Genomic DNA, 14183 nt, shown 5'->3' with positions numbered 1-14183 from the left:
TTTTGGGCACCATTCCCCCGATATCGGCATAAGCTGTGCAAAAGGTCGTGGAATTTGAAGCACAAATTGCATTCAGCACAACTCAAGTTTCCATGATTTTAAAAACATCACGCCCACAAAACTGGCCACGCCCCCAGGGTGAATTAATCACCATTGCAATTTTCCGCTAATTGTGCTCAATTGCGGCCCTTCGAAACAGCGCCAATAAATGAAGGTGGTTCTTTTGGGCGCACGGTCACATAGGTAAATTTTGAAAAAGTTTTTGAATGAATTTTTTTAATTTACCAAGGAACTGACTTCTGTAGCCCAATCTAACCTAGTTTTGTATTTTTTTTAATTCATTTTCAGTCATTTAAAATTGGGTTACTCACAGGTGGTGGATTGACACGGATTTAAAATGTGTTCTTTGTGATGACCTATTTTCAGATGTATTAATCAAACTTTACCAAGTTACCACTCTTAAATGTATCACAGAATTTTTTTTAATGCAATTTTTTTAAATTGTTTTAAAACGCCACCCGATTGCACTAGTTCATGGCAGATTGTGTTTGGCGATATGCAAATAAGTTTAAGCAGAAACTCGAGGTGGGGAAAACCCTTCAAAACGGGCGCTATTAGTGCCTGTATTGCCAATGGCGCTCAAAGCGAAACCTCTACCCCTTTGTGCATTTGAACACCTTGTAACCACCTCCAACTAGCTATTCCATAGTTCAAAATTTATCAATGAAATCCACCAGATATTGTAACTTTTTTTTACTTTTGTCAGTGGAAAGCATAGTGATGAGCAACCGCGCTCAAACCTCTAATGCTAGAAATCTTCTCTGCTTTATTTCTTGCCCAAGAAGCAAAGACACTTCAGTGGTTGCTCTGCACTTCAATGTCAGTTTACAATTTCAGGTGTATGTTGGTGTTTTGCGTTCGGAACTAGCATTGTTAAGCATGGGCTGTCTTGTTTTAGCCTATTTAATCTGCCTCTCGGGGTTTGGGGGGGGGGCAGATTGACCACCTTTTGTTTCAAAAGGGGAATTGACAATTTCTAAGTAATGGCACTGGATTAACCTGTTCGCTTACTCTAATCTATAGCTGGACACAAGTGTCTTGTGAAAGGCACTACCTAAATTTTTTAATTGGAAAGGGTCACTTCTGACTGTTATTAAGTGACACTTCATAGAACTGCATTCTGTGTATGACATTTATTTGAAAGTGATGTAATTCAAAACCTGCCTGGATAGATGAACTGTTTTAAAAAATGAAAATGCCACACACACCATTCTAAATAAAGCAAAGTAACAAAGCAGCCACTGTAACCCAGTAGCGTTGATTGGAGCTCCTGGTGGGTGAAAGGGTTAACCTTTGCAGACTTGAGCCATTTTAGAACCTGCTCAGTTCTTGAATTCTTTGACCTGGTTTACTATAAATACTAGTGTTCAAAAATAGATTTAAAAATACAAATTCTTGTTGAATGCACGTATTCCGCAGCTTTAATAAAACTAATGCAAAAGAGCCATGTGCCGCCAAAGTTTGCCTCTGGCTTGCTGCAACCTGATCCTATGTATGCCTTTTGACGCTAAAGTCATTCTTTTGGCAGGTTTTATCTTCATGTACTGCATATGCAAAATTATCTTGAAATGCATGATCTGCCTACAATACAATAACAGTTTAAAGGTGAAATTCAGGGCAGATCAGTGATCTCTTCGCCTGTGTGTTAACACCAGATAAGGTCTGTCAAGAGTGGTTGCAACAGCGCAGTGGTGTAACGTCCAATTTGGCTTGTGGATTTGGTAGCTATTTACTGTTATTTCCCCAAAACTGAACTCTCAATCTCAGCCAGGCAGTTGAAGAAAGCAAAGTTAATGTTTCTCCATAATGAAGTTAATTTGAGCTCCTCTTGCACATTTCCTTGCATCGTCTTGTAGTGTGTCACTGATCCGTGTGTTTTTGACCATTTCAAAACTGATCGTATAAAAGGTTCAGCATGAAGACTCTGATTTTTGAAAGTCACTTGCCATCTTACATTTTGTTGCAAATATATTTAAAACTCCAAAATGTGTACTCTTAAAGTGGAATTCTTCACAGAACATGGCTTTTCTGTTTTTCCCTTCAATTTTATTCCCCAACCCTCTTTCCTTTAAAGATGGCGACTGGTATGGTTTCATAGTCACTGGCCATCCTCTAGTACCTCAAGTAGTTCATGTGCAAGTCTGGAAAGTGATATCTGTGTGCTATTTGACTATGGGAGGCATCACATCTGAACCTGATCCTATACTCACCCAACACCCACACTTTTTCTAGCAGGAGTCACTGGATAGATATAAGGAGCAGCAACTGTGGTAGATTTTCAACCCCCGCCCCACTCTGCCCATTGGCAACGTTGGCAATTTCAAGCAGCCCTACTGCCACCTGGCTGAAATCATTTGCCTAAAACTGCTCAGCAATGGTCCATATTGCTTTTAAGACCCATGTGCCCTATGCTAAGTAGGTGACTGAGGAATTCAGATGCATATGAGGGAAAGAAGTGAGCTTGTAGCAGAAAACATCTCTTTCCACATCCAGTTGAGGTGGAGCGCCAGTGAGATGCTCCCAGTAATAGCCAGGGACCCACAAAAACTCATACTGACTGCTGCACAAATTGAGCACTCTGCTTCAAGCCTACTACTTTATGGAGCATAGCCTGGAAATGATGCAATGTGATATTAGCAAATGACTGGTTAAGGCATTTGTATGAAATGAGTCTTGGCTTTGGGAGTGCTCTCGCCTCAGAGTCAGAAGTTTGTGGACTCCACTCCCATTCCAGGGACTTGAGCACATAATGTAGGCTGAGTGACTCCTGCACTGTTCCATCTGGTGAATGAGATGTTAAACTGGGGCTCCCCTCAGATGGGTGTAAAAGATCCCATTCCACTGTTTGAAGAAGAGCAGGCGAGTTTACTTTTGGTGTCCTGGCCAACATTTAACCCTCAATCAACATCACAGTGTAGATCCTCTTCAACTGGAGCTGTGTTGGTGTATACTTTATCTTGGTGTGACAAAGCACATCAATGAATTGCTTTCTTGCAGAATATTGGTGGTATGGATCAATCCACTGCATGGTACAGAATGAGAGCTCGGGATGGTCTCGAGTTCAATTACTAGGATATACTGCGCAGTTGTCGGGCTAAATAGCTTTTGGTGTCTGAGATTGAATTGGGGGGGTTGTGACTGCCATGCCCCAATTGTTATGTAGTGCCCAGTCTCCCCCATCTCTGGAAACTTTTTTTCTTTATAGTCATCAGCCAATAACATGTTGAGGTTCCACTGTGATATCTCCCACAGTTGACGAGCCCAACACATCTTTTCTGGGCTCACAAATGAATAGCAGAGAAACTAGAAGGTTGCTGAGTCCAGTTAACAGATTACATAAGAACATAAATAAGATTGTGGTTGTTCATTTCATTGCTGTTTGTAGGATCTTGCTGTGCACAAATTAGCTGCTGTATTTCCCTATATTAGAAGAGTGACTACACTTCAAAATTACTTAGTTGGCTGTGAATTACTTTAGGATGTTTTGAGGTTGTGAAAGGTGCTATAGAAATGCAAGTTTGTTCATAATTCTTTTCCTTTAACAGTCTGCAGTTGCATGGTCCCCATTCTGGCATCCATGCCTTTGTGTTTGCAAATTACAGGAGAAGGTTGGTGTTTCTCCAGACCCATCTTTACCCTGTGCTTGTGACTAAAGTCGAGCAGTGTGGAACCCACATGGGGGAGGGTGGGGAGGTTCTGTTTTATACTGGTGCAACAATGACAAAATATACATAATCGGTTTGCTTTTGCATTGATCGTGTCTCTCTCCAGTTTTCTTTCCTTGACCCTCCTTTCCTGAAGGCTGTGACTCCCGTTTGAGTGTGGTTCCACTGGATCCAGCAGCCCTGTAGTTTCTCTTCTGCTATTCATTTGTGAGCCCAGAAAAGTGTGTTGGGCTAGTCAACTGTGGGAGATGTCACAGCTGAGCCTCAACATGTTATTGGCTGATTACTATATAAGAGCAGTTTCCAGCTGAGGAGACAGGACTGGGTAATTGGGGTCTGGCTGTGTTTACCATCCTGGACCCCTCATTCCACCTCTGACACTAAAAGCTATCGTGCCTGACCGCTGCTCAGTATATCCTAGCAATTGAACTCTACCTTCCCGAACGCTCGTTCTGTACCATGCAGTGGGTTGATCCATTGAGCCATACTGCCAATATTCTGCAAGAAAGCAAATCAGTGATGTGCTTTGTCACATAACGTAAAGGATATGCTCAGTCATAACGGCACAGGAGGTGGCCATTCGGCCCATCGAGTCAGTGCCGGCTCTCTGGAGCAATCCAGCCAGTCCCATTTCCCCACTCTATCCCTGTAGCCCTGCAAGTTTATTTCCCTCAAGTGCCTATCCAGTCTCCCCTTGAAAACAGTGTCTCCGCTTCCACCACTTCCGTCGGCAGCGAGTTCCATGTCCTCACCACTTGTCCTTGTACCATCAATTAGTGGGAACAGCCTTTCCCTGTCTAGCCTATCCAAACCAGTCGTAATCTTGTACACCTCTATCAAATCACCCCTCAACCTCCTTTGCTCTAATGAAAACAAATCCAGCTTCTCCAACCTGTCCTTGTAACTAAGATCCCCCATCCCCGGAACCATTCTAGTAAATCTCCTCTGCACCCTCAAAGGCCTTCACATCCTTCCTAAAGTGTGGTGTCCAGAACTGGACACTACTCCAGCTGTGGCCTAACCAGTGCTTTATAAAGGTTATAAAGCATAACTTCTCTACTTTTGTATTCAATACCTCTATTTATGAAGCCCAAGATCCCATATGCTTTGCTAACCACTCTATGTCCCGCCACCTTCAGGAACCTATGCACAATTAACTCCCAAGTCCCTCTGTCCCTGTCGTTGAAGATGGCCTAAATTGTTTGTACTTTCAGAACTTTGAGCAATTTAATTGGGTTAATTACAAAGTGCTGTTTGTTTTTCTCAAGGAACAACATACTTCATCCAAAGGAAGTGTGAAGTCTTTGCCAGTTTTTTAATTGTCTAGCGTTCCCATGATGCATGTTGCTGACCTCCTCATATTGCCAAATTCACAGTGTGTTCCAAAGCCTCCTTTTTCATTTGGTGTCTAATGCATGTATTGCTGCCTACTAATTGCGTCACTTGATTTAGGATGTACAGGCTCTTAAATCTACCTAACAAGTGAAAATGCCCCCAATGAAACCATTTCCATTTGAAAGCCATGGAAACAGTGTTTTACAGTGAAAGTGGCTGCAAAGGCCAGGGCAAAAATCTGCTGGAGACCACAAAGCTGAAGGAGCACCTTCCCAACCCTGTCTGCTTTTTACTGTACTATATGGTATCCTGCTGCTTCTCCAGAATCCACTTCCCCTTATATATACTGAACTTTGGGGGGGAAAGAAATTCAGTCGCAAAGTGCATCGAAAGTTCAATTTCTCAATACATTTGAATCAATAGTGTACCTCCTTTGATGCATTTTTTAAACAGCTTGCAGAGTTGAATGAACATAACACAATTAATCTCTAGTTGGTGTGTGGTGCTTATGTGGCTCATATGTGTCACCAGCACACACAACCTACATTCCAGGCAGCAGGGGCCACTGTGGTAACTCCAGGAAAGTTTGTGAACTTTTTTTAGTATATATTTTTTACCCTGATCTTAATGTGGCTTTTTTTCCCCTTTTTTAGAGATCGCAGCGCTTAAGTTCTAAGTTCAGAAGTTTACCTTTACACTGAAACCATGCCACTACATTAGTGTTGAGATTATTTTAAACAACTTTGGAATGTATTGTGGGTGGTTTTCTCAAACTAGGTAACTTTAGACTTCGGGATCTTTACTTGGCAATTGTGTACTATTGTTGGGGTATCTTCAAAGCTGTTTGCAGAGGTATTTTCTTTCTTTGACCCTTAAAATAAAAAAAAGAAATCCCAAGTCTCTTAAAATGTATTCAGTTCAAACATTGGTTGAATCTTTTAACATCAGATTTCAACAGAGCGAAACTGTTCTCGAGCAGGAATGAGAGAGTGGGCAGATGCACAAGCCAGACAGGTCGGTTTGACATGAGAATGAACCCAAAGAGTATGAACAGTAGAGATAATGGGTGCTAAAATGAGAGTGAAATGTTGCGAAGAGCATTTCTTTTTGCTGATCTAGGGGGAGATTTGTAGCGGGCAGCTGGGGCTGATTCTTTCTGCCTGTGTGTGCAGTGTCAGGGACTCGCTGCACTATATCGGCTCTGCCCTCTCCATGAACTGGGCAGCTTCCTTTCACCAGTTTATTTTAACTCGTGCTTTGGCAGCTGTCTGAAAGCTGCAGATGTTCCATATAAATAAATGTGCTACTTGCCTTAGAAAGCTGTACTCTAGTTAACCATTTCCTTCCAGGGGAACAGACAAATCGAGAATAGTCATTTAACATGCCCCGTAGAAAGATGCATTTTGTTTTCAGCATTAGCAGTCTAGCTTGAAGGCATGCACAGTCCTCCATAAGATCATACTGGTTGGTATCTCCACCAAATTGCACATTTTAAAAAGTGCCATTGTGATCTGCTCAGGTTTTCATTGCATGCATCAGGCTTGGTTACTGGGACTTATTGATGTGATGTGGTAGCATTATTGGGTGTCCAGTGTACTGTGCCAAGCAATGGTATAACCTTCACCATGCTCAAACACATCACATGCTCTCAACCTGATTACTGGTGAGCAACCCATAGAGGGGGAAACTTCCTGGATATGTTGCCTCTGGTCACTCGCATAGTTCTCATCTGCCAGTTTGAGGCATTAGAGATGCAGAGAATATCATCAGGAACAATGTGCCGTAATGAGCAAGACTATCGGTGTACTTTAGTGCGACTTGTAGGTTACACAGATTAAGCAATTGGATTTACTTGTGGTTCCACGAGTTCAGAAGTGATATAGTATACAAAAAGTCTACTAGTGATGACATGGCATAGTATAAACTGAGCAGAACACAAGATGGTGTATTCATGCATTGTTTTGTGTAGCTTAATTTACCATGTACAAGCCAGCTGTGGCATTGTTAGCATAACGAAGCTGGGGTAATCTAGCTAAAAGAATGTCTAAATATGTGACCAGAGCCCATTTATCTGGGAGCCCCATACTTAAGTTATTTATCAGTTTGTTAGGTAAAAATCACCTGAAGCAAAAGAATGTGCTGTTACTGAACTGATGCTTTCTTGGAAGAAGTGTGTTGAAGGCATGAACTTCTCTGATCTTTGGTGTTTGGATCAATACACACACACTCTTCATAGAATCATAGAATACTACAGCACTGAAGGAGGGCATTCAGCCCTTTGAGTCTCCGTCAGTTATTTCGCCGAGCAAGCCAATTACTCCCACTCCTCTGCTCTTCCCCCGTATCCCTGCAATTGTTTTCTCCAAATATTTATCCAATTCCCTTTTGAAGGCTACTATTGAATCTGTATCCACCACCCAGTCAGGCAGTGCATTCCAAACCCTAACCACTTGTTGCATAAAAAGTTTTTCCTCAGTGCTCACCTTAAATCTGTGCCCTCTGGTTATCGACCATTCAGCCATTGGAAACATAGGAAAAAATATCAATTTGAAAATGTTGTGCAGAGGATCTGGAAAGAGAAATGCCCTCAAAACAATGACTTTAGGAAAGACTAGTGATTTTTTTTTTTTTTAAGTTGGCATCTTTAAGACCAGTATTTTTAACTGGTTCAGAATCCCTTTGTTGCTTAATGCTTTATCTGATTGCCTATTAAAACAAATAGCACTACTTTCTGAATTGGTGAGGAGCCCTAAACCTGAACAGAAGGCAGTGGGTAATTATTGAATAAATCATAATTTTGATAGTTTTAGCACAAGTATAGATTTCAAATCGCCCTGCAGTTTGTTCAAATCTGCAGTTGGTTTCTGAGAAATGTATTTAATAAAATATGGAGATCAAACAGAAGTGGAAAAATCAGAAATAATTGGAAAGAAACTTGAACTTGTCAGATATAAGATTGTACTTGTAGTCTGATAAATAACAAAACCTTGATAAGTCTGTGATCTCTGGCATGAGGGAAAATATCTGTTTTGATTTATTTTATTCATCCCATCAATCATTTTTCATGAGCCATGCACGCTGTGTATGAATATCAATGGAAGAGTTGACATTGATGGGTTTAAAAGGTGAGGGTGTGGAGCAATGAATAGACAGATGTAGTTAGGTTTCACTTTCAGTCAGCTATTTGATGCAGATCACTAATGTTTATCCAGTTTTCTTTTATCAAGATAAAAAGAATTTCTCCTGTTTCCCCCGATGGCTTAGTGGGTAAAGGCACCACCCAGTATATCACTAAGCCATGCACAGCAGGCCCCAGATTCAATGCCTGGTTTATGCTGAGTGGCTAATCTTTAGTTGGGAAGCTTGGCCTCTGCCCCTGGGCTAAGGAGGGGGAAAACCAAACTGGGTTCCTGCCTCTAATCACCATCCCAATGACCCCTGCTGGCAAGTATGGATAATGGATGCAAATATCCTTTTTTTTAAATAAGAAGATTATGTGCAAAGTGTAGTGCCCGAGTAAGGGGGCGGGGGGCAAAGAGGACTTGCTGAGTGGGGGCCAGTACCACGACCCCTGTTGTTTCTCGTCTACATTTAATGACTTGGATGGATTAAACAATTGCAAGCTTGTTAAATTTATAATTGAACTTCATGCAATAAAGGCACATGATGCAGTTAATTGTTTATAGAAGGATTTAGATCTGTAAGGCACATAGGCAGACAAATATGAAGTTTTGTACATTGGAAAGAATGATTGACATGGATTATACAATGAAAGGAAAAGAATTAGTGCGAGGAGACTTTTGTAAAGGACTTGGGTGTGACAGTGGGTTCATGACTTTCAATGTTGGGACAATGTGGAGCAACAATTTAAATTAAACAAATGTTGCATAATTGGCACGAGTCCAAATGTACAGAGGTTATTTTGAGGCTTTATAATGCACTGATCATCCCTAGAAAAGCAGAGTACTTTTTAAATGGTGAGAGATTGGGAACTGTTGGTGTTCAGAGGGACTTGGGTGTCCTTGTACATGAATCGCTGAAAGTTAACATGCAGGTAGAGCAAGCAATTCGGAAAGCAAATGGTATGTTGGCTTTTATTACAAGAGGATTTGAGTATGAGTAAAGATGTCTTACTGCAATTATATAGGGCCCTGGTGAGACCACATCTGGAGTATTGTGTACAGTTTTGGTCTCCTTACCTAAGGAAGGATATACTTGCCATAGAGGGAGTGCAATGAAGGTTCACCAGACTGGTTCCTGGGATCGGGGGGTTTGTCCTATGAGGAGAGATTGAGTAGACTAGGCCTATATTCTCTAGAGTTTAGAAGAATGAGAGGCGATCTCATTGAAACATACAAAATTCTTTCAGGGCTTGACTGGGTCGATGCAGGGAGGATGTTTCCCCTGGCTGGAGAGTCTAGAACCAGGGGTCAGTCTCTGAATAAGGGGTCGGCCATTTAGGACTGAAGTGAGGAGAAATTTCTTCCCTCAGTGGTGAATCTTTGGAATCCTCTACCCCAGAGGGCTGTGGAGACTCAGTCGTGAGTATATTCAAGATAGAGATCGATAGATTTTTGAATATTATGGGGATAGTGCAGGAAAGTGGAGATGAAGTAGATGATCAGCCATAATCTTATTGAATGGCAGAGCAGGCTCAAAGGGCCAAATGGCCTACTCCTATTTCTTATGTTCTTATGCTCTTTTAATGCTGCATACCGTTCTGGTTGGTACACGTCAAGAGAGATATGCATGTATTGGTGCTGAAAGAAGCAATGAGAAATATAAAAGGAATGAGCTATAAGGGAAAACTTAAGCTCTACAGTTTGAAGATAAGGTGAAAGGGGGACCCTGCACTCTTGGAATAAATCTGTATTATAAACTAATTTAAACTGCAATTTGATCTTTAACCTCTGAGCTTGCAGATGACCATTACTTTTTATTTTTAATGCAGAAAATAACAAGACTTTAAATGACCATCTTGGACCTCCAGAGGAACGTCTTGCACTTCATGTTTTGCGACAGCAAGGACTTGTACCAGAGCACATAGAAATGAGGACGTTATACAGCACCTTCCAACCCAACCTTTCACAGGTTTCACTCTCTTCATTTTTGAATTGGAAGCTTACTTACTGTTCTTATACAAGTGTGAATTATGACCAAAGATAAGTTTGAGTATTTGTATTGTAAGGAGCGAGTTGAGATACCTGGACTGTATCTCACTGGAACAGAGAAGGCCAAGAGGAAATTTAATGCACGTTTTTTTTAATTATGAAAGGTTTTGACAATGAAGAATAGGTGAAAATTATTTCCTCTAGTTGGGGAGTCAGTGACGGGGGTTCAGCAATTCATGTTCCTCACTAAGACAGTGAGATGGGGGAGGTTAGAGAATTTTCTTTACACAGTTGTTGAAGTATGGAATGCTTTGTACATGGAATTGTTGAGGCTGAGACGCTGACCTGGATATTGTCTCTCTCTTTTCCCACTTGCATTTTTCTAATTTTTTTCAAAGGCGGATTAAAACACTTGGTAAGAGGCCACAAACCGTTCATTTAAGCTGCTTTATTTCACGGGCAGCAAATGAACATCGAGTAACAGTCAAAGCAAATACTGCTTCCTTAGCTCAATCTCTTTCCTCAAATGTGGGGTAAAAAGAATAAACCACACTTTTTTGTGGGCTGACTTGTTTTTGTCATTATCTTTCAGATTACCATTCACTGTAAAACCATCCCTGCACTTTTAACTTTCAGCTCCAGGCCTCAGACCTACACCTTGCAGTCTCTTGTTTTGGAACCTGACTGAACATTTGTCACTTGACCCTTTTCCTGTGTTTCCAAGCTGGAGGCATGTTCTGATGCTGACTCCCTCCCCATTAGTGATTCACCATTAAGCCTGTCAATAAAAATTTGGCTACTTCTCCTTTCTCTTTCCTTCCCTGCCTTCTCCCAGGGTGTGTTTAAGTAGAACATCTCCTGTTGTGTTCTCTTAAGGATGCCACCCCTCCCCACATGCTATTTGGTGTGGGATGAGACTATTCACCCTAACTGCATCAGTTACAACTTTCTACAAACTGGACTATCTGGCTTTAATACTTATCTATCTTGTTTTACGTAAATGAGCTGGACTTGGGTACAGGGAGTACAATTTTGAAGTTTGTGGATGATACAAAACTTGGCAACATAGTAAATAGTGAGCAGGATAGTAGCAGACTTCAAGAGGACATAGACTGGTGAAATGGACAGCCACAAGGCAGATGCAATTTAACGACGACGTATTTATATAGTACCTTTTTAAGTAAAACGTCACAAGGTGCTGCACAGGATTATTTTAAGACACTAAATTTGACACCAATCCACATGAGGATAAATTAGGGCAGGTGACCAAAAGCTTGGTCAAAGAGGTAGGTTTTAAGGAGTGCCTTTAAAGGAGGAAAGAGGTAGTGAGGCGGACCGGTTTAGGCAGGGAATTCAGCAAGAGCCTTTGGCTTCAGGAGAACAATGCAGAAAGTTGAAAAAGTAAATGTTACTCTGTTTAAATAAATTCAGTTTTTGGGATTTCAAGTGGTTATAAGAACATTTAGACAAAGGAACTGACTGGGAATTACACATTACCTAAATAACTCTATTTTGGTTTAATCCAAGTTGAACTTCGATCTGATTTGAAAGCTGCTTAATTTGGATTACTCAAATGCAGCAAAGCAGGGACATGTCTCAAACTGTATTCAAATCGGTTTGACTTTGGATTTGTTTCATGTAATCAAATTTAGGTGAATTTGGTTTGTAACATGCACACTACCTTGTGCTGGCCCTAGGCAGTGATGCAGTGTTAAATGACCGCCCCTATGGAATCCATGGTCTATCCAACTTTACCCATATATATTGTGTTGATTCTGTCCATTTTCTACAATCTCAACTGGGGAGGTACTTCAAAAAGGCTGAACTTGTTCTCTACTCCTTGCTGGTTCACTTGATAAATGCAATATTGGACCATACAGATCTTGATGTGCAATTGTTCAATTCCTGACCTGGAATGAGTAAGCCAATATCGACCAAGCAAGGAGGCAATAGAATGCTACAATTTGTCTTGTGTTCCTGCTGCTGCTGATCCAGTTGAGTAATGTGTGCATGTGTTTAACTCCATGAAGGTTAGCAGGTATGAATTGGAGAACATTTCCCATCCAGTTCCCACTGGATAATAGTCCTCGAAGGAGCTCGCGCAATGGCGAAAGGCACTGCCCAGTGTAATTTTATGCCACACTGTTTTTCTGGTCTGTTCTGCATGTCCTAGGCTGCTACTGTACCTGAACTGGATTGAGAAACTAAATGCAATTTGTCACATATTTGGCAATGATAAAATGGAGGCGCAATTGAGGCTAACCAGGCAGTCAAGAAACTATAGAAGAAATTAGTTCTGCTAATAGAAAATTCTGTCTGAGGCTGATGAAATTCAATGCAGATAAATGCAAGGTATTACGAAGGAAGAGAGAACTGAAGACGCACTTGCAATAAAAATTTGTGTATAATGTCTTTAATGTAATAAAATATCCTAAGATGCTTCAAGTCAGAGATACAGACCAAGCAGTAGGTCATTGAGGTAGTTTTTTCCCGCAAAGTGGGAGGGCCAAGAGTTTTAGGAAGGAAATTCCCGAGGTAGAGCCAGGATAGAAGAAACCTTGGCCATAAGTGAGGAAAACTAGCAGGAGTGATGCATAGATGTTGGCGAGATGTAGGGCTGGAAGAGGTTGCAGTGGTAGGGTATGGTGAAGTGAGGCCTTGGAGAGATTTGTAAATTAGGAACAAGAATTTTGAATTTAATGTATTGAGAGCCAGTGGACTGATGACGGGGACTCTGCGTGGGACAGGATGTGAGCATTGGACTTTGGACAAGGTGAGGTTTGCATAAGGTGGGGTTTGGGAGCCAATAAGGGGCTTCAGTTAAGTCTTATGGTAATGAAGGTGTAGATATGAACTTCATCAGCTGCAAAAAGTGAGGGGGTGTAGTTGTAGAAGTAGGCTGTTTTGATATAAAGGATGAGGTCTGAAGGTTTTACATTGTCTGTCTGGTTCTGCCTGAGTGAGCGGGCGGGAAGGTTATCGCAAGCAAGGGTACAGAAATTTAGGAAGTTTTAGTTCATCTGTGCCTTGTTGTCAAATAGATAGCCTGTCCGTGGAGAGGTAAAGTTGAGTGACGTCGCGTGTGGGTGTTTCCGAGGGACAGTGTGTAAATGAGGAAAGGGAATGGGGGCAGGCATGGAATGAAGTGTGTTGAACTAACTAAAGGCAGAAATTCATCTGGAAGTGACTATACGCCCAACACACAGCATGCCAGTCATTGCAGAGAACCAATTAATAAAGCTAACCGAATGATGAGCTGTTACCAAATCAGTAGAGTTGAAGTCTGAGGCTGTTGTGCTGAAACTGACCAGTTCTTTGGTCAGACTACACCTTGATCCCTGTGTTCAGTGCTGTTACTGGAGGCACTAAAAGATTCAATCCCTGAAGTCTGTGCAGAGAAGGGCCACAGAACTAATCTGTAGTGTCTGAAGACTAAGATATAACGATAGGCTAGAAAATCTTGCAGCCTTCAGCCTTAAAAGGTGACTGAGTACTAAGCAGAATGGAGAATTAAAATCTGGAGTGCCACTTTGTTAAGCCATGACTGCAGATAAAGGGGACATGGGGTATATTAGCCTAGTGGCTATAGTACTGGATTAGCAACACAGGTCATGAGTTTAAATCCCACCATGGCAAGTTGTGAATTTGAATTGAATAAACCTGGTAATTTATCAGTTTTTTTTTAAACTAATGCCCTTCAAGGAAGAGAACCTGCCACCCATAACTGGTCTGGCCTACATGTGACTACAGTATGTGGTTGACTCTTGATGCCGTTGGGGTAATTAGGGATGTATTTCTGCTTTGCCAGTGTCGCCCACAATACATGAAAACATTTTTAAAGTGGAGGCCAAAACGGCAATCATTCAAGGGGAAGATAGTTTCTGTAGTTTTGAGGGGGGGGGGGTGCAATTTATAGGATTTTATGGAAAGATGAGCTAGAAGGGCCGAATGATTTTTCTCATCTGTACTTATTTCGAGTGCTCCAGTGGAACAGTGTAATGTGAGCTCTGAC

At 41.5% G+C, this 14183-nt stretch overlaps 1 protein-coding gene across 1 annotated transcript in view; it reads left to right on the top strand.

Annotated features, from left to right (window-relative positions):
- Positions 1-14183, top strand: part of LOC147113559 (myoferlin-like) — a 246066-nt gene that overhangs the window by 169480 nt on the left and 62403 nt on the right. Inside the window, exon 47 of the mRNA XM_085996135.1 lies at positions 10012-10151. Coding sequence (XP_085852261.1) covers positions 10012-10151 — 140 coding nt within the window. The remainder of the gene's footprint in view (positions 1-10011; positions 10152-14183) is intronic.

This window comes from Somniosus microcephalus, chromosome 8, assembly GCF_052327205.1.
Source record: "Somniosus microcephalus isolate GS21.2 chromosome 8, FLI_Smic_1.0, whole genome shotgun sequence".
NCBI classification, from domain to species: domain Eukaryota; kingdom Metazoa; phylum Chordata; class Chondrichthyes; order Squaliformes; family Somniosidae; genus Somniosus; species Somniosus microcephalus.
The sequence above is the reverse complement of the archived record's forward strand: the minus strand, read 5'-3'. Positions and strand labels throughout refer to the sequence as shown.